Source organism: Rissa tridactyla, chromosome 1 (genome assembly GCF_028500815.1).
Source record: "Rissa tridactyla isolate bRisTri1 chromosome 1, bRisTri1.patW.cur.20221130, whole genome shotgun sequence".
In the NCBI taxonomy this organism is placed as follows: domain Eukaryota; kingdom Metazoa; phylum Chordata; class Aves; order Charadriiformes; family Laridae; genus Rissa; species Rissa tridactyla.
In genome coordinates, this window is record NC_071466.1 from 28,995,097 (window position 1) to 29,022,528 (window position 27,432).

General features: G+C 39.3%; 1 protein-coding gene and 1 long non-coding RNA gene across 8 annotated transcripts in view; one reads left to right on the plus strand and one right to left on the minus strand.

Moving 5' to 3' along the window:
* Positions 1-27,432, minus strand: part of DCLK1 (doublecortin like kinase 1) — a 247,369-nt gene that overhangs the window by 48,140 nt on the left and 171,797 nt on the right. For 2 of the 7 annotated variants that reach the window (XM_054187925.1, XM_054187926.1), the window contains exons 5-7: positions 20,346-20,440; positions 2,373-2,457; positions 907-1,015 (exon numbers count right to left, since the gene is read on the minus strand). In XM_054187925.1, the coding sequence (XP_054043900.1) occupies positions 907-1,015; positions 2,373-2,457; positions 20,346-20,440 (289 nt within the window). Of the gene's footprint in view, positions 1-906; positions 1,016-2,372; positions 2,458-12,991; positions 14,115-19,741; positions 19,745-20,345; positions 20,441-21,011; positions 21,021-27,432 lie in introns of those variants that run through there. The other 5 variants (XM_054187928.1, XM_054187927.1, XM_054187931.1 and 2 more) reach the window with 4 other exon arrangements.
* Positions 12,345-19,239, plus strand: LOC128904086 (uncharacterized). The gene is made up of 3 exons (XR_008464400.1): positions 12,345-12,474; positions 13,254-13,377; positions 18,458-19,239. It is a non-coding gene; the product is annotated as an uncharacterized LOC128904086 (long non-coding RNA).

Genomic DNA, 27,432 nt, shown 5'->3' on the forward strand with positions numbered 1-27,432 from the left:
ACATACAGGTACCTTCTGTCTTTTTTACCCCATATTCTCCTATTTTTAACAATATCACCAAAACGCACCTGCAGTTCTGCTCAGAGCACTGTTGTCTTTGTTCCCTACTTTTTACACTCTTAACACTGGATAGAGCCAGTTCAAACCTGGTTCATGACCTTCCTGACCAGATTTAGAAACCAACACCTGAGCTACTCAACCTGGACACTTTCAGCAACACCAACGTTTGAGGTGACTTGTGACTTTTCTAACCTGGAGTGGATGTTTAAAATCTGTCTCGAAGGGTAACTGTTCTCACCTCTTAGCAGTAAAGGGCACTGAAGAAGTTAGATTTTGATGTCTGCAGTGCAGGCTCCTAACGTTGGATGGAGCTCACATAATGACATAAAGCAGGCAAGCAGGAGATAGATGCCCATTTAACTCAAGATAAACATGGAAGAGGTTACTCCTCAGTGTCAGATGGCACAACAGATGGATCCAAAGTCAGCCCTTTGTGCTGACCACCACCACTACGCCGCACACACAAAACTTCCAGACATCTTTACAGAATGCTCCTACATGTGAAATGTTTCATTGGTCATTCACTGTAAAGGGAGGGTTGCAAGAATATACTGCCAGAAAAGATGTTATTTCAGTGCAACAAGAAAGATTTAACACAAAGAACTGGTAAAATCATGCAGAGTGCAGCAGAAAAAAACCATATAAAACCCACAAAGAATTAAATTCATAGATTGTCCCTTGGACTCACTCTTTTTTTCATATGAGAGGGCATTAGTCTAGTTTTTCCATCTGACATTGAGCCGTTACCTTATTACACATCCTACATTCTACAAATAAAGACATGATCTAGAAAAAGCATGACATTAATGATTACTTTTTCAGCAATAACCATGTTATCCTCCTCACCTTTCTATACACTCCTTCACAATAGCAAAATTTCCATCTCCTATAGTCCTTCCAACTTTGTATCGCTCTGCTATCGATGCTGGAACCTGGAAACCTTCCTCCAACACTTCTGAAAGAATCATTAGTACATTTTTATTGTTAGTGAAGGAAACACAGATGTTGCACATAACATGCATTTTAAGTCTATGGTTTAGGAGCCTGGAAACCATTCAGAGTCAGTATCTCACTTACTGTACAGTGAAACCATGCTGCTGACATTGTATATACTCAACAGGTTTCACACAGATACCATAATGAAAAATAAGACTTCTGGGGGCTCAAACATACCACCATTCGAGTGTTACATAGTTTACCATTCCCATTGCAATATGCCCCCAGGACAAAACCAAAATTGTATTTTTTTAATTATGAGAAGGCCTCTGTGATCTGCACAAGCGCAGACCAGCCTCCAAAAAGGGTTGGAACTCCTTGACACAGCATGATTAAATATATGTACCAAAGAAGTCCAACACTCAAGCACTTATTTTATTACATCCTGTAAACTGAGACATCCATAAAACTCCTCATGTGCTAAGTGCTAGTTCTCCCCCTCCCCCAATATTAAATATTTAGTTTTTAAACAAATGTTCTCAATAATACTACCTCGCATGTAACCTGGGCACCAGATGTTTAGGTAAAATTGCATTACACAGTGTCTAAGCATAAGAAAAGTTTGTAGTTTCATGTGTTTTAGTGCTCATTCATGTACCATTATTTTTAAATGTATTTGAAATAGCGCGTTACAAATACTTAACATGCCTCTAAAAGCTGACTGTAAACTGCAGCTGATACAAACTACTATATAAATATAACGTAAAAAGGCCTCTCAAAAACGTGACTTGAATTTACACTCTTTAAGACAGCGCTTTTAACTGTATCGTCATCTCTCCTTTGTTCCAGTTTAGTATTAAAAGGGAATGTTATGATACGTGGAGGCTGGTGTTTCCCTGGATTTACAGGCAGCAGGAAGAGTTACTGTCAAACAGGAGCACGTACACACACTTACGTATACGTGTGTGTGAACTGGCAGTACTGGAGCTGACACCATCCCTTGGCCAACTTGCTCAAAGCCTTAGTATGGGATGAGATTAATCACTTCTGCGGAAAGACCCAGGACTGCAGTATGTTCTTTAGTACCATGACAGAGGAGACAAAAAGTGAGTGAAATAACCCGGTCAGCACTGTGTCACCTGCAGAACTAATATCTCGAGTACCCTGCAACAAAAACACCTCTGAATAGGGATGTCCGGATCAAATCTGATCCGGAGTGAACCTAACCGTTTTGCTAAGGCTGATGAGTCTCCTTACGGAGAGGCATCCAGCCCGCAACGCTCCCACCTTCTCCGGCAGGAAGAATGACTCATTTCCTACACAGCTGCTGTTATCACTACATTGACTGCTTTGAAATGTCAGCCTTCAAATGTTACCTTCTGCAGGTCCATCATTTTCATCCATAGAGCTGCAGACTTTGGTGGATGCTAATGAGGTAGAGGAGCCACTGTGTTGGGAGCTCTGGAAATGGAGAGACACAAATGAAAACAGATGATTTTTAAGGAGCACGAGTACCCGCAGCACGTTCCTGCTGGACACACGTCCCAGAGAGCCTTCAGTGTTCCCTATGTACAGTATCAGTCTAATTTGGTGGAGGGATATGTGGATGCTTGGGAAGAGTCCATTTTTTCCACTGAAATTACACTTTTTTTTACCCTCGGGTTCATAGAGTTATCCCCGATCCATCATGTGCAGCGATGTGCAGCAACAGTTTTATGTATGGTCCATTAGTTCCTCCCTGTTCCACACACATTTTGGCAGGGAAATCTGAGGAGCTGCATGCCCTCTGCAGGCAGGAGACTGTTTTGTCAGCGCCATCGTTAACCCAGCAGGCACCAGAAGCATGAACGTCTGTTTTGACTGAAGTTGGCTTTGTAATGGGCAGAATTCCTCCTCCCTCTGGTGAAATCCTCCCCAGTTGTGTTTTAGAAGGGAGAAACCGTTATGGTAATGTATGGAGAAAATAAAACGTCGGGGTGAATAACGTTTGCTTTTTTGGAAAAGCATTTGATTGGGCATAGCTCACCTGAGGCATGGGTCTGTACCTCCGTTTTAAGTACTTGTACAGCAAGTGCCTACGTTTGCCTATACAGTTAATGGGGGGAGGACGGCATCTCTGTAGGCTCTAGAAGCAGACTCGTAGCCACCCGGCTTGGATGCCAAAAGTATAGGAGGCAGGATCTCACTAGGGAAGCCTTCCAAAGCACCTACCAACGTCTACCAGTTACACACGGACTCTAGGCATGTACTTTAGGAAGACAGCTTCATCACGCATCTAGATGGATGAAACTACACTGACATATGAGACGGACTAGACTTCACCCCAAAATTTTATCCTGTGCTGCGTAATGATTATATAAACGTATCTTCAGGATTCTCCCATCTTCAAAGTAAACCAGAAGAAGCTACAAATGTAACAGTGGTCCTTTAAACTTACATTATTCTGAGTATTTCCTCAGGTCCTCGTGTTGCAACATAAGTGCGAAGTATTCAGAGGATTTCCAAAACTAAAACCTTCTCGGGTTCACACGCTGAAAGGTTACAAAGTGCTGTGGTATTTAATTACCTCCTTCAGCCTATATGTTACATAAATTGCAGGCTGTACTGCATGTAACTAACACTATCAGTTCCTCATCTGTGTTTGCAAGGTTATCTAGATGCCCACAATCAGGGTGCCAGTCCACTTCACAAATTTAACACGTCTTCTTTGGAATGACAGCGCATAGCACAGCCGGCGGCTGGAGCAAGAATAACTAACAATGCAGCAGTTGGGATTTTTGCCAAGTACGGAGCCAGGGAGAAGGCAGTCAGCAGAGTTAAAACCTGGCCAATATGCTCAGTTCATTTGAACAGACTAACTTTTAATTTCTCCCTCAATAGATTAAGGTCAGATGATTTAGACAAAGGCTGAACTTGGCCTATTTTTCGCTAAATAATCCTGAGAGCTTGCACATCCCGTCTACCAAGAGATTCTTTGCTCTTTTTTTCTTTTAATCAACCCCAGCTCATTCTTTTCATCCACCTGAGCATTACTTCTGAGCTTTGACCAGAATTAAAAATTGCATTAATCAGTTTTTGGACTACTTTTGCTGCCTCTTGACAACAGAAGTGAGCGCTGACTGATTTTATGCAGCTCTCCAAGGTATGGCTGCCCTTGTTTCATGATTAGGATGTGTTTATGTATGTGCCACTCCTGTGCTAAATACCCTGCAGGACGTCCCAGTAAAAACTTACCTCTGGTTCTTTTTTGAACAAATGAGCAGATGAGGATCAAGGGAACGGGAAAACACTAGGAGTTCTCATGCCTGGAGAAGTCACTCTCAAAGTCTATTTTTATACACGTGTAATGAGCGAATTGTTTCCTTTACACTCCTGCTTGTAAAATAAGCAGAAAAACATGTTTTCTCTACTCATTCTGCTGTGTCTGTTTGTTTCGCTAGACCAGGCATCCAATTTCTTACTTCTTTTCCCACTCCACAGCATCTTCTTGAAGGAATTACAATTTAAATATGTTGAATATTTGTTACATATACAATCAGGAATTAATCTTCAGAAAATTTAAGGGCTACAACACAAAAAACTTAGTGGTAGATTTTCAGTAGATTATTGAACAGCTAGTTTATTCAGTTTTCTGCATTTTAAATAGAGAGATTACACTTTTCAGCAGGCGTTAGGTCAGGCACTGCTGACTACGAATCGCTGCAGCTTTCCTTAGCAGTTTGAGGGTCTCTTTACGGAGTCTCACACTCATCATTATTCGTGAGAACGGGAGACGGGAAAATCAAGACCTATCTCAGTGGCCACTGCTTCTCAGAATGGGTGCCTAGAGAGACTCAAATTTCTATTTGGGAACCTAATTTCTCAAGGACCCTCAAGCTGAGGTTTAGCTGAGAACTGCAACTGCTCAGTCCTTCCAAAATTAGATGCCTTCGAGCACCCATTTCAGTAAATCACTTCAACAAGTGTTTCACTTGAAATACAAATAGTCTTAATGGCCCACACATGACTGAAATTAAATTCTCTCCCAAATATATGTCTTAGGTATAGCTCCCTAAATATCTATTTAGCCTAGGTTTAGTTAAACAAACTGAAAAAAACCAAAGTGGCCCATAGAAAATATAAAGGAAATAAAACAAGAACATGAGATCAATTTTTTAAGTGCTCCTCTTACTTTTCTTATTGACACTACGTAAGGATGGGAAGGCTAAGATGACATTCATAACTGAAGATGAACTAAACTGAGGCATCAGTAGCATATACTGTACCCCGGGTCTGCAAACAAAGCAGACAGCCCCTCTGGGGAGTTCCGCGAGCGAAGCACCAGCGCGTGAGCAGAGGCACAGCTCACCCCTGACGAGGAAGCAGTAGCTAAGGAAGCATTTGCTAAAAATACATGTTGGGATTTTCAAAACTTCAAACTTTGAAATTTTTGACCTAATTGAAAAATCAGAAGAAAACGCATACTTTTCATTACCTTTGCTGAACCCCTCCCATTAAAACAACAGATTAAAGAGAAATCAGGACCTGTACATTTGCATATGTTCACCGAGCCTGCTGACGGACCCCCTTCCACAATTAAAGAGATGTTACTAGGTCAACATGACACAAATATTTTCCTCTTTATTCAGTCCGCTGGAACAACAGGCAGGCATTTATTTATTTATCTTCACTTCAGCTAGAAGGACATTCCATTTATTTAGACTTTAATTAGCTCGTTGTTCTCACAAGCTGAAAGCCCTCCGGGTCCAGCAATCCTTGTGGGTCTCGGAGTTCCTTCCAGTTGGCTTGCCAATCGTGAGGCAGTCTGTCGCGCAACGCTGTTGCTCTCACAGCTGTGGACCCCACCAGGGATATTGCGCACGGGGAGGGGGCGAGGGGGGGGGGAGGGGAAGAAAACAAACTCTAAGCAAGAGCATAATCCCTTCAACACACAGACCTTAATGCAATTAGCTGTTTTAATTTTAAGAGATGCTGAGGTGCTTGAAATGTCATCACTTTTACACAGATTGAAAGGGGTCCAGTTGCACAGGTTGCCAGCACATGGCCATTTTTATGGCACACCTCCATAAAAGCGATGGCATAAAAAAATCAGGTCTTTGGTGTAAGGATTTCGGATCCTATTCAGGTTTATATAACAGATGGCCAGCACACCACACATCTCATTGATGTGAATGGAAACATTAGCGCTATAGAGTTTCATCCATGTCTCACTGGGAGATTTATTTAGCAACTGCTATGTAAATAGTTTGCATCTCAGTGGAAATTGCGCTAAATCCATGACACAAAAAGGCAGCAAAACAAACAGTACTGTAATTTCTCTCTCCCCATACTCACCTTTGTCCTAAATTAATCTTAAAATCCCATTCCAACTAAACAGCAGGAATTATTCTTGTGGACTACCAGTATCAGCACTTATGAAAAGAAACTTTAACAAGTATGAGTAGGAAGTTTGTTAATGTAATTCAGATTCCTGAATCTTAAACCCCAAACACCACATTATATTTTCCAAACCTCTCAAAACCTTTATTAGCGCATATGGAGTCTACAAAGTCTCTCAACAATAGATTCCTTTGTATTTTCCTAGCATGAAGGAAGCATCTGGATGAAATGTGAGTAACAGAAATGCACACAGGTGTAACGCTAAGTTTTGGATCTCATACAGAGTTCTGCTCTTTTAGAAATGGGCTCAATGAAGCAAAGATTAGAATTAGTAAACAAAGTGTAAATTCAGGAAGAAGGCTCAGGATAGGGGAATTATTAATGTCTTTAAACGATGCCTCCTAAGTTTTTCCCTATTCTGAAAAATTCTACAGAATTAAAAAAAAAAAAGCATAGAGAAAAAGCTATGTGCGTCAGTTATACATGTATGATAAAGTTCAAGTCGGCAAGGATAAACAGGATTAAAACCCAAACTAAACAGTTAAGCAACCATGCTCACCTCTTTTGGAGCCCATTCTAGTGTTCAGTCTGGTTCTAAATAGCTTTGGCAAGGTAGCCATCATGAATTCCTGACATGGCCAGTTCCTTAGCCTAACGATCAACACGATTAATTGTAAAATAGACAACAGCCCAGTGCAGGTATTAGCTCTGAAGGACTTCGAAGTGTTCAACAAATTCCTGTAATACGTAACAGTGTTAAGCAAGCAGGGAGTGAGTCAATACAACAAAATGGTACATCTCCAGAGAACAAAAGGTAAAGCAGAGGACAGCTGGTTTAAAACAGTATAATAATATTATTTTGATGAACCTTTTAGGAGACAAATTCAGCTTTTTATTATTCAATTTAGAGAGAAGCAAAGGGTTACACTGAAACGCCCTTTCCCAACCCTGTCCAGCAAAAAATGTTTTTGATTTTCCTTTGTTTAATTGCTTACATTTTTTGGCCCAGCCAGCTGAGACGGGAAACAAGTTTTCATGTAAACAGTACAGAGCTGGCAAAAAAATTACTTTGTGGAGAAACAGCAAATCCACAATCTTCATGCTGAAAGAATGGAAGCCAATGGAATTCAACGTACAGAAAGAGAAATGATGCAATTGTTTTCTTTTCATATTCGGCCACTGCACTAAACTGACACATAAGATCCAAATTTATAAACCACTTCATCTAGAAAGGAACAATAAAACATGTACACAAACCTGCTGCCCTGTCTGGTTAGACGCTTGACTTAAGAGAGGCCCTGCACAGGGAAATGATATTTTGTTCATTTACGCAATTCAGGATTTACACAGCTTGGAGAAGAGAAGTTCAGACAACACAAGCAATAATCCGGCGTGTGTTATTCAGGAACTTTCGTTGGTTTTCTTCTTTGAGGGACAGAGGGACTAATGGGAGAGTCTGCCCGGAAATGGAGCTGACAGTCCGAAGTTAAATTTTCAAGCTGAAGCACTTTGTTTTATTAGGATCCTCTTATTAAGCTGCTGCACTGACTGCACATAGGCTCATTTGATTTGTGTAACAAAGCAGTTCCGAAAGACCAACATAGTTTCCTACATAGTACTTCACAGTAAACTTAGATCTAACCTCTGCTGGCTCCTAACAGCTGCTTCCAAAGCTGAGCCATAATTCAGACTGTAGGCTCACTCAGCCTTTGGCATCCTCCAGAAAAGATTGATGATCTAAAAAAAATGTATGTATCAGATTCATGGTATCGGAAGTTGACCTGTCATTACTGTATCCATACTGCGGTTAACATGAAAAGTTACATGTGCAGTAGTGCAATGTGAAGGTTTTCTTTTTCCTTTTCTAAAGTTAAACACAGGCAAAATTTTCCGCTCAACTACAGAATAAAAACCGAAAGGCCATCAAAGGAGGTTCTTGTTTCCTCCACCTAATTAAGGGCACAGCACAAACACTACTTTTATTTTTAAATCTATTTGAGTTGTATTTTAAAAGCTCTCCTGCTATTCTTAACGGTTGGTACAGACAGAAACCTCGATTATTTTCTATCTTTTTTTCCTCATTTCTGTAGTGCTGTTTCCTTTCTATGTCTGTACACCTTTTTTTAGGCAGGCCTATTTACTAGCAACAAAGAGGGTTTCAAAACTAGAACTTTCATCAGACGCCAAGATCCCTCTAGGAGAGCGCCTGAACATCAGCCGAAGCATCGGACTGGCAGATGACATGTCAGAAACTGTAACGTCTCTCTTCCCTTGCCCCCGCCAAACAAAAAATAAAACTAGGATACAGCTATGTATTTTTAAAGAGTGGAAAGATATATCAAGAAAACAAGGTACTTATTTTAAAACACCGTGGGTATATTTCAGCATTCTCGGCTTTTTACAGGCATATTTTCCTAATACTTGTCTTAAGAGGAGGCTGCTCTAGCTGAGTTGTCAGCAGGGAGCTGGTACCTTGCTTTGGATACAGTCTACTAATTTCCCACTTCATACTTTAAATTTATCCCCTTGTATGCACACAAACTTACCCACAAGCAATTCAAGGCAGGTATATTTACTTTCTCCAAAAGACCCGTTAGGAATCAAATTCCTCCTTGAAGGATCTTTTACATCTGCACACTAGCGCCTAGCGTTTATTATTTAAAAAGGTACTAAATGCATCCACTATTTAAAGGAACCCTTTAGGATGCATGAATCCCATATGCTTATACTAAGCAAACTGTTAGATGGACAATGTTGGTGCAGAATGAACAAGCAATACCAACTGCAAGTATTTTTTTAAAGCCTGTTAATCACATTTCCAAAATAAACTCACTGAACAGCGTGTATTTTTTAAATATATTTATTACATCGCTTACAATAATCTACAGTAATGTTAAATCTAGCGAAACAACAAATTGCAACCAGGATGACATGGGCAAATATGAAACACAAGTACAACACAGTATGATGAAACAATGGCACAAAAATGAAGGTGATTTTCTTCAGCTGATTATATGAAATAAAACATTCATCGGCATTTATTTTTGCAAGTTTTACATTTTTTTTCGTTGATAAATCAACAGCTTTCTTTTTGGTTTCCTGCATCACATTAATACAAAAAAGGTATATTTTAAAAAACAAATATCCAAGCACTTTTCTTTAAAAAAAATAATTGTACGCATAACTTTGTAAAATCTTAAACTTATGTTGTAAATGTGCCAATATTTACAATATCATAGTGCAACTAACAAAAATGAAGAGGCCTTAGCACAAACATCGTTAGCTCCTCTTTCGCTAGAGTCCAAGTTCCAAAACACTGTATCGCAGGGCAAACCACAAACTAATTACCTCATATAACACCGGACAACAAGTACACGCTGAATACAGTACGGCTTTTTTTCATACTTCACTGCTGAGGGTTAATTTAAGCAAATTTTAATATAATCAACATGCGCAAATACAGACACTAAAAAGTATACGGATGTGCATGTGTGCACTGCATGTGTTTTTAACCCTTCGTTAGCGTGTGCATACGCAACACATGTATCTACATACCCATTGCCTTCCGCGGGGAATTGGGGGAGCTCAGCCAGGCTGAAAGATCAGGTGCAAGGTGAAAGAGGCAAAGCCGAGCTCAGCCGAAAGGTGTTAGGACAGCAAACAGGGCTCGGAATAGCCTCTGCTCTGCTCGGCGAGCCCGGCTTTCCCCAGGGAGGGCTTTCCTGGGGGGGCCGCACACCCGAAGAGGGTGACAACCACTTGCTGGTTTTGCTCTGCATGCGGAGCTACTGCTGGCCGCGTGACATAAGGTCCTTTTTCTATTGATCTCATCCCATCACTAACAGATAAACTGAGAGTGAAGATTACATTAAGAACAATGTCGTGTTCCGTTGTATACCATTAATTGGATACAAGAAAATCACAGACAACATTAATCTAAGTATTTATCAAGTGATGAGGTAACTTAGCACCATAAAGATTTTCAGTTTGTTCATTTCTCTACTGCTTTTGATAAAGCGGTAAACTTGGGTTGATCAGAGGTTCTTTGCTGTTAATCCATTTTAATATTTAGAGTTTGAGGACATTTTTTGTAACATACTGCACTATATAAAGTTCACAGTGTGAAGTACGAAACCGTAAAGGCAAACACTATTATTTATTTTAATTGTTATGCCACACAATCTCAACCCAGGTGTTCTTCAAGGCTGTTTAACAACATGTATCCTTTCTTGTAATATACATTTATAGCCCCAATATTAATGCCCCAGATTTTTCCATTTTACGGCCATATATGCCCTCTGAAAATGATTTAAAGAGAAAAATAACTAAATATAATGTGCTGTTGCTGAATTATTTTACAAATTGAAAAGCTAAAAGCTATTTTCACACTGGATAATGAATATTAAAGATTTTACTGATTTCAACAAAAGAAATTCCAATATTGCATGACTTAATGCACTGCAGAACAGTGCAGTTCAAGAGGAGAAATGAGTCTGAACATGTCAAAATAATATCATGTAAAATTTGCGATTAATGTTTTGTCTGTGTGTGTGTATTTGTGCGTAAGGTCCTATCCTTCCCACCTTGAAGTCAATCCTGGTTTTGCCAGTAACTTAAAACTGAGCAGAACTTAGCCCTTGTTTGTACATGAGGTCTCTTAAAATTGTACAGAATTCCCCGGGGGAGCCGCTCAGCAAGTACAGGCTGGTGCAGCTCCGCTGACTTTAACAGAGCTACAGCAAATCCCACCAGATGAACATCCTCCCATGAATACGTTTTCCCCACAAATGCGTTTAAAATCACAAATGTGACATAACTGTGCACGGGTTTCAAAGCCATTAATCTATGTATGTGCGTGTGCGTGTGTGTGCATGTGTGTATAAATATAAACATACACATTCTGTGCTTCACATGTGAACTTTTTTTGTTGCATAAAAGAAGAAGAAAAGAGATTTTTAAAAAAACCAACAAAGTTGCAGAAAGCATTAGGGAAATAATCACAAGTATTCCTAAAGCTCAAAGGAAAGCAAAGCATTCACAATCTATACAAGACTCTTTAGCTACATCATAATCACCTTAGAGTAGGCACAAATAATGCAGCATCCAGAGAACTATAAGAGGTTCCAACACTATAAAGTTGCTTAAGCTATTCCGTTATTTAATGAAGTCGATGAAATCTAGGGACAAACTAAAACCTGTGCTGTTGCAAGCAGAACTACAGCATCAAGAAACACAATTTCAGTTTCACCCATAAACTGAAACCTTCTGGTCTTGCTCAAAAGAAACATTTCATTTCTGCTCATGTATAATGGCAATTACATTCCACACAAAAGGGACCTCAAAGTCTATAAACAGTGTACCTTTTCAATCTCTAAGGGACTTTCATTCCTTAAATGAAATATTAATGATACATATTGCCCCTGAATAGCCCCTTAATACAAGTCATATGTTGAAATGATTAAATGTTATGGACTAGCGTATTCTTTGAAACAGTCTTGATGGAAAACTCGCTATGATAACAATTACTGATATAAGGTCCATTTTTCTTTTCCACAGCTAAGCAAAGCCGTGGGATTCAGGTTTGCTGGCAATCTGCGCTCCCTGCACAGAACAAACATTCTTAATAAACTGCCTTAAGCAGCAGTAGCCTGGATGGGAGAGGGGAGGAAAAATAAAATTCCTGGAATTTATTTTCTTTACAGGGAAAAACAATTTTCAAAATGTCAGTAGGTATTTTGTTCAGTCTGGTGGAGTTGTCCTAATTTTTGGAAACTGATCCCAATGCACTTTTACATGATACACATTTCTTGGGATTAAGTAATACATTTCACAAAGACATTCCCTCATAACAGGCAAAAAATACAAGTAACTTCACAGCTGCAAACTTTTTCAGTAGAACAGGACAGCCTTAGGAGCAGGGCATGGCTGGGGGGGGACACACCGTTCCTATTGCTGGGAAAAGTTTTAGGTCTGAAGTCTGAAGCAGGAACGGCAAAACATGCGTCTCAAAATGGAATGACCCAACTGCTTCAGCAAACCCGGCAGATCAATGACTTTCTCTCCAGGTGATACTGGAACCAAGTATTGAAAACAGAGAAGGTAAGCTTTGTATTCTGCTGCCTTTTTACTTCTTTTTTGCAAATATCCTCCATAGGGAAAATGATATCGGTACAGCGAAGCCATAACATCACACGGCAACATTTTCCAGCTGCTGAATTTTATTATCGACACATCACTGTAATCGTTTCGCAGCATTTAAAAGTTGGCATGAGGCAGCTAAACATTTTCTGCTACTAAGTAAATTTTCCTGATTTCAAAATATATTAAATCATCACCAAGTAGCTCAAAAATATAAGCTCTATAGATTTTTGTGGAGGATCAGAACCACACTAATTTTTAATTCTTAAATCGTTAGTGTTTGAGATGCTGAAAGGAAAGGTCTAGCAAGACAGTAGAAGTGTGTGATCACTACACTATGGGCTTAAATACAACAGATAAATTTTAAAAGAATATGCAACATGCGATGGGAAATACTGCTATTACTTAATTTAAAGTAGACTAAGATTCTCACAATAAAGCAGCAGAAAACAAATAAAATTAGTAGATATTTGTTAAGCAACTGGTTATAATGCGTGACCTACTTTAACGCTAAAGGAGTTTTGCATATTCATGCTGTACAAAATGACCAGCTCTAGAAATTACGAAAACGGAGAAATTAGGTCAATAGGAGGATGATTTACAGTACCACCGTTTCTGTAGGCTTGCATTTAAAAAATGCATAATATGTCTTATTACAGCAAATAAAAAATGATGTTCCTGTCCTTAACATAAGTGAAAATAATAACTGGTTTCTCGGGCAAAATGTGCTTTTCCAAAAGGTGTCATCATCCGCGTGTCAGATGACGCTGCTAGCCAGCAGGTCCCCATCTTTCCTCGTTTAGGAATCTGTCCATGTTTACTTGCGACAACACACGGATGACCAGCATTAACAGCTCTTGCCAGGTAAAACATTCATGTCGTCTGTGAACACCCTTCCGTTTGCAGTCATCGGATGGCAACGCAGTGAAGAGAACTCACACACTGCTTTGCAAGCATTTGCTTTTTGTCCTGTGACCACATGGGATTTCTTCATTTTCTTTTCATTTAGAGAAAAAGACTAAACTTAGAGTGTTCTCAATGTGCGTGTCGGGCTCAGACAGCGTGCTGCAAGCACTTTAATATGGCAGGTTTTTTTCTTTTCTGCATTTTACCTATTCGCTGGTAAAAGCAAAGCGTTCATTAACTGTTCATACCAAAATGAATAAAGATACCTATGTTAAAAACAGAACGTATAATCAGTACCTTAGATGATAAAAAGAGTGCTATTCATAAATGTGCCCATTATGGATTTGTGCGTTATATTCACCTTATCTAATCTTCGTTCCTTAAAGTGTGCACAATGCTGTTTTGTATTTGATGGACACATTCAATGGCTCATTCATTACAAATCCTCGCATTAAAATGCAGTGGTAAAGCCAAAAATACCCCCACACGCTAGAAATAATTTGGCCCCATGTTTTTCATATTAAATATGCAAAACTCTTTTGTGCGATTCACTATTACTGTAAATTAGCAGCTATTCTCTTTAAAAATGTTAAACCTTCACCAAATCACAAACCATAAACATTGTTCCATTTTCTCTTTTACACTGAGTCTCCTACTGAATCCATATCATCCGAAGAGAGTGGGCGATACAGGTCCTGTAAGATGAAGTGCAGTATAGATTTGTTTATTGTGTTTGATTTGTTGCACTGCAACTCTTACATTCTTTGTGTTACTGTGGTCCAGAGGATAGTGCTTAGCATGAAATACACATATTCTATACAAGCAGATTTTTGGCTTAATGCCATATAATTATTTTTCAATCAACAAATAGACGGTTAGAAAATAAAGCTGGAGTTTCAATGTACAAAATATTCTAAGAGGCAATTACTTTTTTCTTTGATTCTTTCCCATTAAACACTATTAAAAATATATATATATTGTTCTGGAGAGTCTCCTAATTGTTTGGAAACTTGGCAATCTGAATTTAATCTTAGAAGGAATATATTTCCCTTTCTGCTGTTTCGCAAACAGCAGAAGGAAAATAAGTGCTTACCTTACACAAGGTAATCAAAACTTGCCACCCACTGGTGATATGGCATGGATCCAGCAACATTTGAGCCCCAGAATGCTGACGCTGAATATTGCCGTTACCTATACTGTACTGACAATGGTAGCTCTCTTCCAGAGTTTTTCTGTGTCTGAGCGTGTGTGTAAAAAGACAGGATGTAAAATCCCCCCGTCACCGGCTCTTTCTGACGGTAGCCAAGCAACCGGCTCATGACAGCAGAGGGAGAGTCTGAGTGTACGGATCCACTTCAGTTTTTCAACACCCACTCCGAGCATCCTCTGACGGATCAGACAATCCTCAAATGCCAGAGGTGTCAGGGGATGATACATTGCCCTGCCCAGCCTACACAGCGCAACGACCCTCGCCAAGATACACAATAGCACTGAACGAGAGAAGTTCAGTGGGGAGAAGCAGGAGAGGACAGAGTACTATCTTTTTAAGGTGAATTAAGCACAGCTGATGCTTTAGAGAGGCACCTCATAGGCAGGTGCCCAGCACATCTCATAGGCAAGCTCTGAGACCTTCAAGCTGTTTCTGGGGATCCTTTAGGTATAAAACATATTTATGAAATAAAAAACAACTACAAGAAAGCATGAGAATGGGAAGGCTGACGGGGCCAGCTTTAGGGTTGACCTTGGTTTGGTGCTTTTTGTTTTTTATTTTTAATCACAGGAAGATAACTGAGACCAAAAAAAAACCCCCACAAATCTAAAAGCTATACTATAAAACAAGGACTACCTAAACCGAATGCTTTACGAATTTCAAATTTACAAGGATCTCAATAATCTGTGCAGGTTCATGTTTTACTTGCAGGCATGATATAAAAAGGGATAAGTCCTTTAAAGGGGATAAGTCCTTTAAAGGGGTTTTTCATTCCCAGGAATGCTTATTCTGTGTGTATTTTGCCAATGGGCATGTGTAGATACAGTAGCAGACATGTTAGACTGGCAGACTGAAAATCAGATCTTAAATACATTTCTATTTTGTTGTGAACAATCTAGCCAAAAGAAAAAAAAATTACTTAAAAGAAAAAAAAAGTTACTTAATTATTAGAATTTTCTTTTGAGCATATACAGTTTTAGAATTTCTAATATATAGTACAGAAAAAAAATAATTTCTATTTGACAATGAGGGTAACACATCAAACTTTTGAGTCTTCCAGGTGACTGCTCACTCCTCTGAATATTAAAAAAAAATACACTCAGAACCTACAAATAAGATATTTGTGTGAACTGACTCTTAACATTTGGGAAGTATTTTCGGGGTTACTTTCACAACTCTATGGTTGTTTCAAAGTAAAATCATGCACAAGATTTCAGGATCATATTCTATGTCCTTTCATATACTTTTAAATACTTGAAACTTTTAAAAAGTTTTCCTTTCTGCAAGAATTTTCCTTGCCTGCAATTAGCCAGAGATATATTTCTGAAAAATATGAAGAGAATCTAATCATTATATTGCATATATTAATAAAAAGACAAAACTTGCTGAATGAGTAAGACTTCTTGGCCACATACAACTCAAAAAATCCTCATATACATAGAATTCAACTTCTTCGTTTGACTAGTCAAGAGGTACCTTCAATCTAATTTTTTATTGTTCTGTAGGTTGTAGTCTCTAGGGAAGTAGAAAAAACATTTAAAATAATGGCAAGCAATGGAAAATCAGGTATAAAGTATAGAACATTTCCACCCTAACTGAAGTAATGACTCTGTTTACAAGACAGTGGAAAAACAAGCTCATAAACTATTATAAAGGCTAGTTAAATAAAATGTGGGCGTCACTATTACGTATGTTTATTGTTATGATTGCCATGTCACCTTTTCTGAGTCTGCATCATTAACTGCTCTCTGTTGTGGTACGAAGTATATGCATGCGCAATACAATAACTGCCTACTTCAACTGATATAAACCTGAATTTCAGATGTTTTTATCCTCTGTGGAAATACACAATTGACTACATAGCAACTTAAAACGAAGAGTCTTAACTTCCCATTTAAGAATAAATATAAAGAAAGAATTAAAATATTACTATTGTACACAGGCTGCAAGTTTAAACACTCAGAAGCTTAAAAAAACATAAAAGTCCCAACGATTCATACTTCACTTTAAAGTCCTTGTATTATGCTCATGAAATTAATTTTCAAATATTACTTTCCTCAAACATACACTGAATTTTGCCCAAGATTATCAATACATAACTTTCACTGATTTCTGAATTTCTTGAAACAACTCAGTCATGTGCATATGCAAGTGAGAAAGGATGAAACTTCATCTTTCTATGTTCTGGCTTTTGAAGACAGAAAATTTTATTTGTAGGGTTACAAGAGTACTGTTTTCATGAGTATAGTACATGTATCACAACAGCGTTCTTGGCTTCATTTATATCAATGGAAAGCGTTCCATCAAAGGCCAAAACTTATTTTTTTTAAAAAGTTGAATGATGAAATGTCAGTAAGTAAGAAGACTGATCAATCCCTATTTTAAGTTGCCTAATACACTCCATAATTAGAAGGAATTTTTTTTCTTGGGAAAATTCTACCATCTCTACTATTTTTACAGGCCTTTACTATTCACAGGGAGAAATCCCTCAGTTTGTTGAAGTACCTTGCTTTTGTGCCTCTGAATTCTAAACATGACTTCCTCTCACCTGTATTTCTCAGGAAAAATGCTGGCAGCCTGCCCAGACCCCTATGCATTTTGATGGACCAAGCCTACAACTCCCTCATAGCACTCAGATGGGGATGTTGAAGAGCTGATTGAGTAGTTACATCAGGGGGGATCAGACTATGCTAGAGTCAACGTTCCCTGTTGTCTTCCAATCCCAGTTACATACCACTGGCATCCCACGTACCTGACGGCACGAGAGAAGAGGCGCTCCTCTAACTCTAACCACAAAGAGAGAGGGGCACAGAAAAAATGAATTACAATGCTGAGCTGGCATTTCCAGGACCCAATACCTTATTTCTGCTCTAAAGCAGTAGCTCCCTCATAGAATCATAGAATTGTCTAGGTTGGAAGGGACCTTTCAGATCATCTAGTCCAACCATCGACCTCTAAAAAAGCATCTCTAAACCATATCACTAAGCACCACACCTACCTGCCTTTTAAATACATTCAGGGAGAGTGCCTCAACCACTTCCCTGGGCAGCCTGTTTCGATGCTTAATAACCCTTTCAGTGTAAAATTTTTTCCTAATATCCAATCTAAACCTTCCGTAGTGCAACTTGAGGCCATTTACTCTTGTCCTAAAACTCCATATAAAGAGAGAAACTCAGACCAGTCAGAAACCTAGCCAACACCTTCAACCTCAGACCATGGCTCTAACAGCCAATACTCTTCTTTTGGGGCAGGAATACCTCACCTCTCAACAATGGGGACAAGGGGGACACTGAAATCAGTCTCCTCTCTTGTAGGTCTATCAAGTGATACCAACACTTCAACAACCTCTTAGGGAATAAACCACCTCCTGCAGCTGGCTCATCTGCCCTGTGGCTGAATCCATTGAAGACAAAGCAAAATGCTTTGGGTTCAAATTTGGTTTATGACAAAATGGTTCATAAAGTAACCTGTCCTCTAAATAAAATTTAAATGTCAACATACAAAAGACAGTACTAAACCAAAACAGAACACCATTTATACTGCTAACAAGAAAATTAAGATTAGTAACCACTGTTTAATGGCTGTTCTTAGATCTAATTTAGTCATAGAAAAACCTCTAATGACAAAATATGTTTTTACACTGAACTTCTAGCTCATTCACTTCACAAGTTAAACATAAAAGGAGTTGAAATAAATTCTCAAAGCAAGTGTAAAGTTTCCAACCCTGAACTTTGAGCAGTTGATTTTGCAACCCAAATAATATTATTGCAATGCATTTTTACATGATTGCAATCTATTTTTACATGAATGTATTCCATGTTTCATCAGGTAAAAGAAAAAATCTGTCTAAAAGAAAGCCAGACAAGCACGAAGGGTCCCCTACCGAGGTCAAGGGGACGGATATGAATATCTGAGAAGAATTCAACTCTTTTAACAATCTCTAATCTCTCCTGTAGTTTACTTCGATATTTATTTTCTGTACGGTTAGCAATGTGATTATGTTACCACTACAGAGCCCTTTGCATCCATAATACTGCCACTCAGTGATCCTGTTACACTTTCACATAGGGAACCCAGATAAGAAGAAACTCATTCACTCTCCTCTTCGCATTTGAAAGCCAGAAACCCCGTGGACAAATGCCCTTTGCATCTAATGGTGCTGACCACACGATTCCAAATCACCCATCCACAAATGGTAACAGAAAAACACCTCTTCACTGTGGGGAGAGAAGCATCAGCCGTGGGGAAGGAAGTTTAAGAAAGTTACCAATACAAAGAGACAGCTTTACAGCAAATAAAAATCTACTGTATGCTGATATTATCCATCTAAACAGACATCCTTACATCACCAATGTATAATTCATTTGGAAGACTCTTTCTTCTCTCTTCAGTGACTTATTAATGATTCATTAATAAGCTTGGAGAGAAAGAGCAAAAAGGTGTGGAAGACATTGCATTCAAAAAGATGTTAGTACCAGCTTACGCAACTGAAACTTGCATCTTTACTCTCTGTGCACCAGATGATGAAAACCATGACACTACCCTGAGGCTTCAAGCTGCTGCTCACTGGCTGTCTCTACACTGCAAGATCACAGTCGGCTTCCATATCTATAAACAAGTCACGGCAGAAACCCATGGCTGTATCCCAGCCTGGGGTAAGACTTGGGCACGCACAATTCCTCAGCTCCCTGGTATCCACCAGACACAAGGAAGGGTACAGAGGCTAGAAGGGGGTCGTGCCATGCTACAGCTATTCCTCACTTGGATATCTGGGGAATCAGGTCTGCAACAGCCCCTAAAGTCAAGCACTGCCAGTTTTGTACATAATCCCCTTACTTTGAGAGACACAAATTATGTCTTTATTTAAAAACTGAAAAGGCAGAAAAAGCATGTGTTCAAACTGTGTTTATAAACAAGTCTGAGATACAGAGTACTGCCTTAGGGAAGCTTTCACTGAGAACTGATCACAGTTTAGAAAACAGCAGAAAAGACGACACATAGACATCTGTCCCATTGCTTTTAAAAAGATACAATTAATTAAATCAGCATGTGGAGCCTTTTGGGTTGAACAAGTAATATTTTGTTAGAGGGTTACAGCAGGAACATAGGTACTACCTTAATTCTGGATGCTTAGCGACATTGTAGATTCCTCTATACATGATAACTAGTGGGAACCTACACCTACTAACAACTCCGGTCCAGAAAGTGACTGACAAGTCCCCTGCTGCCTGGGTACTGATAGTATCTTCACTGCACCAGGCTATGATATCACAGCTAATCCATAGCTAAATTCCACAGCGCATTCTTTCACCTTGCTTCAAAATCAAAGCTTTTTGAAGGTTTTGCGAGTGACATAATGCCCATGGCAAATTAAAAATAAAAAAAAGCCTTTGACAACGTGAACGTCTCCTTCCAGTTGTGAAATGTTTGGAAAAAGAAACTAAAACAAAAAAAAAAAGTTTTGCAAAAAAGGAGAAAGATACTCCTGTTCTTCCCCTCAAGGATGAACCAATTCCCAGCATACTTAGCATTTTGACAGACACAGAATAGTTGTATTCCACTTCAGAGTGTTGTACAAACACAACAAGGACTGCAGCCAGGCTCTTCCACCCTACGACTCTACACACAAGAAATCAGTGGGGAGAAGGCTATCGGGTAATGGCTATGCCGGATTCTCCCCAGCCACGCTCAGAAATCAGTGACCTTATTTCCTTACCCTCTGTTTCCGTAGGCTTCCTGGGCTGGTGGGAGATGGGCTTGGAGACTTCCCAGAGCGGGGAGTAGAAAGCTGGCTACCAGGGGTTCCATTCACTAAAAGGACAATGAATTGAAAAAATAAATACAAGGCATTATTAAAAGCAAGGAAATAGTTAAATCAATATATTTCTTTTCATTCTTTGTTGAACCGAGTAATTTGCTTTTGCTTAATGTCTTAAACATTAAATAAGGTAATTCACAAAAGAACTGTTTCCTCAGAGTTTTGGCTCATGATGCCAATTTTTATACAGAGTGCAAGCAAATGATCAGCAAACCTGAAAAGACTGTTTAGTCAATGTCAGAGAACATGATCATGTCTTCTTAAATTGCATTGTTCCTGTGCTTGAAAGTGATGGGGTGCAAGGCGCTTTGTTAACCTTAACAGACACTTGCTATATGTAAACCTTTTCATTCCGTTTAGTTCTGGCTTGAAGTGCTACCCACCAAAAATAAAAAGCAGCATTGCTTGCAAGAACAAATCTGCCACTTGCTGTTCCTCACTCTTTCATTTGAAGAGATTTTTGCAATACTTTCTGACCCAAATATCACCTCAGACTTAACTCAGAAGGGCGTTCTAGAGGCAAATAAATTGGATGAAACACCTCAAGCCTGACTTAAAGCAAACCATCCCTTTCTGAAATAAGTAAGTTCCTTCAGATATGTCAGTGCCTATCATATTAGAAGCATCTTTTGCATGCATGTGACATTATCCATTAAATTAACAAAACAATACCAGCAGAGGACAGAATTCTACTACAAAGAAATCACGCAGGAGGCTATCAATAATATTCACACCGAAGCACTGATAGAAACACTACAAAGCGTGTACCACATATATATGTAAATATTCTTAAACAAGCCACTGTTATATCACAGTCCATATTTGTCAGCACCAGGGAAAAAAAGAACCGGCAATCAGATTCCCAGATTCTGAATCTTAGTCGAATATTTACATACCAGGACATCAACAAGGCATTTGACTTACCTTCTATGAGTTCTAACATGGACAAAATCTTACTGTTTAACCTGATAATAGCAAGCAGCAAAAATCCTGCTCTGCACTAAGCCAAGCTGTAGCCAAACTGAGAAGCAATGGGATTAGTTAAGGATAGCTGGGGCTGCTCACAGAGTGAGCTGAATGCGATGCAGGATTCATAAGCAGAAGCCTTTTCTGCGTAAGGCTGACGTCTTCAGAGCAGCAGTGGGAGGTGCAGGTGCTGTCTTAGGGCTACATCAAAGGTGTCAATTAAGCATAATGCTGCTGCTTCACAACGCTGAGCCACCGCAACCCCCACTCGCTTTCCATGGAGCCCCGAAAGCCTAAGCAATTTTATATGCTGTGCACTGAATCATAATGAGGTGCCTTTGGGGGCAATATACCAAATGACTCATCCGAAAATCAAAATGACAATAACTCTTGTAAAACCTCGGCTGACTGGCAATCTAGCAAATGCTAACTCCTTTGGATAATACAGTAGGCATTTTTAATAGATTTTTCTTACTTTTTACATAATACATTGTTCTCACTGGCTAATACTGGGCCCGCACATTATAAGGAAGAAACATGTATACCAACCACACCACACACATAAATAAAACACACTATACTGCACGATAAATAATGATCACTTCATAGTGTTTAGCTGCTATGAATGATCAAATCTCAACATCACTTTGTGCAAGGCATTGTTTAAGGTAAAGGCGCAATATATCTGTATAACCATAGGAACAAGATACACTAATTGGATTTAAAAAGACTGCTTTTATAGAAAAAATTGCATTGCACTCACCTAGGCTTCAAATTCCCTTTGTACAGAGGACAATGGTTTACACACATCAGCTCTGATTTAAATGTTGTACTAAGTGTGTGTGGGAGAGCACATGCATAGGGACACATTCACTGAAGTTCGTACAGTATTCAGCAAAACACCCCATAGATCTGGCCAATAATGACTAAAATAAAATTTATTATCAATACTTCTGAAATCATTCAGGAAAAGGGCCACAAGAGGACACTGAAAATGACTTTCGGAATCTCAAACTTCTAAAGTTTTAAAGGGCTTTTTATAAACTAATATGGTATTATTTAGAAACTAGTACTAAACTACTACTATTCACATGGAGCTAGTCCTCAAGACTGCTCAGTAACAGCACCAGCGCTCTGCCTTCTCTTTAAACCAAGCAGATATTCTCAGGTCTTATTATTATAAGAAAATATAAGATAACAGACACACTTTAGTAAACCTTGTAGCTCTAGGCACCAGTTCCTGTTCCTTATAGATTGACTACTTCCCTATAACTTTCAACAATAGTTTTTCTTAGAATTACTATTGCAATCATTCTGTCCTGAAAACCCTGAAGACCAAGACTTTAGGCTACCAAGTGGAACCAGACAAATAGATGCAATGGCGTATTTGACTCTTAATGTGTTTCTCACAGGTTTCCTACATCCCATGTTGATGAGTATCTATTTAAGATGAAAAAACAAACTACTGTAAAACCTAAAAATTACTCACTTGCCAGCACCAGAGTATCCAGTGTTTAAGCTAAGCTCCAAGGCTGTCCCCAAGTGCCCCCAGCACTTTTTAGAAAGGAAAATTATGACAGTTGTGCTTGTGTTGGCCATCTATAATATGTGAAATCAAGTTCAAGGCCCTCAGGGGATTTAAGTGGAGTTTCGTCACCTCCTTACCTAGATCCAAAATACAAAGGTGCTGAGTACCTAAAGCGCATACTAGGATTTTTGTGAGCATATAAGGACTGTCTATGGAGAGTTCTTTAGGAAACTCTAGAGATGATAATTAGCATTGGGGATGAGATCTCTTTTACCAATCTTTAGGTCCCTATTGTGTAGGCTTCTACATCTGAAGTAGTTTTTTAGATCTTATTTTAACCAAGTTGCTGGCATAGCATGAGTTGTATCATCCCCAAGCAACCATCTAAAACAGACCTGATGAACAACGCACTAGGAACATCCACTGCAGTGTAGACTTCTAAAGCTAGGCAAGATGAATCCAAACTCACACACCTAGAGGTTTAGGATATGCTGGAGATGAAGCAAAATCATCAAAATTCTCCCCACCTACCTTGATGGATTTCATGCCGATTGGAGAACTCCATTAAATAAACTCTGATGACTGAAGACCATACAGAGTCTACATTAGAGTCAGCCCGAACAGGGACTTCTGTGCGGTGGGTTCTATTCCCAGCTCTCTATATGCATCTGCACGACATCAGACTAGTCATGTCATCTCTACTACTTGTCTACTTAGGCTTTAAGTTCTGTCAGAATGAACTCTCTGTGGACATCATGTTGCTCTCCGTACCTGGAGATAAACATTACTATTACTATTATTAATGTAATGCTTAAGACAGACATCACAACAGGGAAGAAATGCTAATTCCTAATAATTCCCCAGTCCACTCCAGGGTCCTCCTTTGTTATCTTCCCGTCTATGGCTTGCTGGCCATTCTACCTCTGACGCCAGTTCCTTGATATGAGGTGCTGTAGCAGAAAGGGACTGGACTGATTCTCACACCCTTCCTGAACTCCATTTACAATCATAACACCATTCTTACATATGCAGCTCATGACCAGATAACCTGGCAACAAATATGTGAATGAAATCTATAACATTTAATCATAGAATCATAGAATTATAGAATGGTTAGGGTTGGAAGGGACCTTAAAGATCATCTAGTTCTAACCCCCCTGCCATGCATTCCTGAGAAGTACAGGAATATAGTCTAAACTGCCCTAAATCCCATTTCTAGGTGGAATGCATTCTGGTTGGAAACTGCATTCCTGTCCAGTATCTGCACTGCATTTCTCACTGACTGATACAGCACATGTTCCTACAAGGAACCTTGATGTAAATAAAGACATATGAAATTGGTAAATCACTGTTGTGATTAATCATGTTATTGAGTGAGGCAAGAGGTTTCTTGTCACTTTTTATTCATAAAATGGCAGGGGTCAGAGACTTCAGCTTAACACACAGCGCCCTCCCATTGTCTCATGAAAAAGATTTATCCGTTCAAAATTTCAGAGGTGAAATACACATTAAAAAGCTAAAACAATAATAAAATTATTGCGGCTGCTCTGAGCAGACGTATGCAACTGCTTAGCTGTGAACTCCTTTCCTTATTTTCCGCCCTTGCTGAGGATGCATAGGAGGACACGAATCTGGCTATTTGTTTTTCCAGCACGTGGCACGCACATGAAGGTAGAAAACCCCACAACATACAACACTAATGCTGGATATCATCAGCTACTGAGATAAATGAAAAGTAAGTTTTCATTTGAAGGTGTTTATAAACTAGTGAAAATGATGCAAATAGAAAGTACTTTGATAGCATTCCAATAGGGCATCATTTTAAGTGATAAAAAGTGAGAAAAGCTGATATAAAGTATCAAGTGCTGGTCTGAGAAGCTGCCAATGCCACTGCACTGTATTAAAATCATACTCTCCTACAAAACTGCTTGTTGATGTGTTAGTATCTTGTACTTTATAAAAAACGTTGAGATGTCTCTGTGTGTTTACCAAAGTGGTTTGCCAAACACAAAAGTGTGTGTGAAGAGGAAAAAGAAGACTAAGGGAAATGAATGATGCAGGCTTGTTTGCAGCCACAACTTATTCACAACACGGACAGCCAAAACTAAAAAATGATTTACAGAAGACACAACATGTGTAGGTCATATTCAGCAACTGTTAGCTAGAAAATGGTGATGTCAGATCACTAGTGGACCTTGTCTCAATTACTCCTGTAGTTTGTCACTGTCTTTTCCAAAACATTTTTCTCTCAAGAAGATTATGTAGTTACAAAGTAGTTAGGGAATAAATCATACCTTGCCTTTTCTTTCCTTCTGCTTTTATATTTTACTTGTATACATCTCGTCATCTTTGTCTTTATTGCAAAGAAGAGAGCTAGTCCAGAGTGACACATTAAGCAAGCACCCTCATTATCACTCCTCAGTAAAGACAAGGCTTTGTAGATTCTACCTTAGAATCACAGAATCATAGAATCATTTCTGTTGAAAAAGACCTTTAAAATCATTGAGTCCAACAGTTAACCTAGCACTGCCGAGTTACCATTAAACCATGTCCCTAAGCACCACATCTACACATCTTTTAAATACTTCCAGGGATGGTGACTCAATTATTTGCCTGGGCAGCCTGTTCCAATGCTTGACAACCCTTTCAGTGAAGAAATTTTTCCTAATATCCAGTCTAAACCTTCCCTGATGCAACTTGAGGCTGTTTCCTCTTGTCCTATTGCTTGTTACTTGGGGGAAAAAAACAATACCCACCTCTCTACAACCTCCTTTCAGGTAGATGTAGAGAGTGATAAGGTCTTCCCTGAGTCTCTTTTTTCTCCAGGCTAAACAACCCCACTTCCCTCAGCCACTCCTCACAAGACTTGTGCTCCGGACCCCTCACCAGCTTCGTTGCCCTTCTTTGAACATGCTCCAGCACCTCAATGTCTTTCTTGTAGTGAGGGGCCCAAAACTGAATACAATACTTGAGGTGCAGCCTCAAGTGTGCAGGGGAACAGTCCCTTCCCTACTCCTGCTGGCCACACTATTCCTGATACAAGCCAGGATGCTGTTGGCCTCCTTGGCCACCTGGGCACACTGCTAGCTCATAATCAGCCAGCTATCGACCAACACCCCCAGGTCCTTTTCTAACTGGCAGAAAGCATGCAACTGGTTGAGAAAAATCCCAAATAACCAGCAGTGCATTCGTTTTAACTGCTGCTGACGTGTCCTTTTCAGATTCAATCTTTGCTAAAGTTTATGTCAAGATGTTTTGCAGATCCAAAAAGAACATCTCTCTGCCATTGAAGACAAGGCTTAACGGACCCATACAGAGCTTTCAACTCATCAACAGATCAACAGATTAGAAATGTCAGCAGAGGGGATCACCCTCAGGTCAGGTTTATATTCCCATCCCAGCAGCCAACAATACCCAAATCCCTGTAAGTCACCAGTAGCTGTGGTAGCCGCAACATGTAACCCAGACAGTGCAGAGCTCAGCAGGGCCTATAAACCTCACACAAGATCAGCCCACGCTGATCTCCATGGGGTGGCCACTATAATGCTACATCTACCTCAACCTCAAGTCAGCTATGTCCGCACTATCAAGCAGTGCTGCAGACATGTAGATATTGCAGACATGTAGATATTGCAGACATGCCCAAGATCTCAGAAGACAGGAACCTTCCAGGAAAATACAGTTCCCTAGAATCCATGAGTATTTTTTTTGTAGCCTCAGAAGGTAAGTGCGTGCCTCTTGGTTTTTTCTCTGCACTTCATCAGAGTACAGCTGATATCCATGACCTTGGCTGCTAAGTTCATGTAGTGCCTAATCTAGAGAGCATCTACATGTACGTAAGATTTAATGAAAATCTCTCTTTCAAACTGTTTTCCCTAATTGGAAAGACTAAGATTCTCAAACCAGCCTATGCAAATGGAGTGCCAACGCTGAGGATTTTTCTTCATTCAGCATTTAACTTTTTAATCCTTTAAGAGGGTTGAACTATTCAGTCTAACCAAATCTATTTCTTGTACTAACTCTTGATTTTTACTACAAGCTATAAAATTATAGAATTGAACATTTTAATGATTAGTATCAAATATAAACACCATAAATAAAAAATTAAAAGGAAGTCAGGATCAAAGTAAAAATCATCTGGATCTGGAAATCCCTGGGTCTGTAGGATGACTCCATCACTCCCATGGGTTTGTACTCTTGGCTTCAGGAAAGTTTTGCTTCAGCTTATTTATTACAAAATCTGTCAGCTGAGTACCTATAACAGTGTGAATAAAAACATGTGACTTCGCCAAAGACAACATGATATGTCGTTTTCCTTCCTTTGGGATCCGAAGACCTTCTTGAGTCAGGTGGCTGAAGAAGGGCTGTTTCTGGATAACAGCCTAGGGATGAACTATCAAACTAAATGAAAACATACCTTCTTGTGGAGGAACACATCTACTTCTTTTTTTCTAACCAGCTGAGAAAAGTACAAGAACCTGCTCTAGAGAA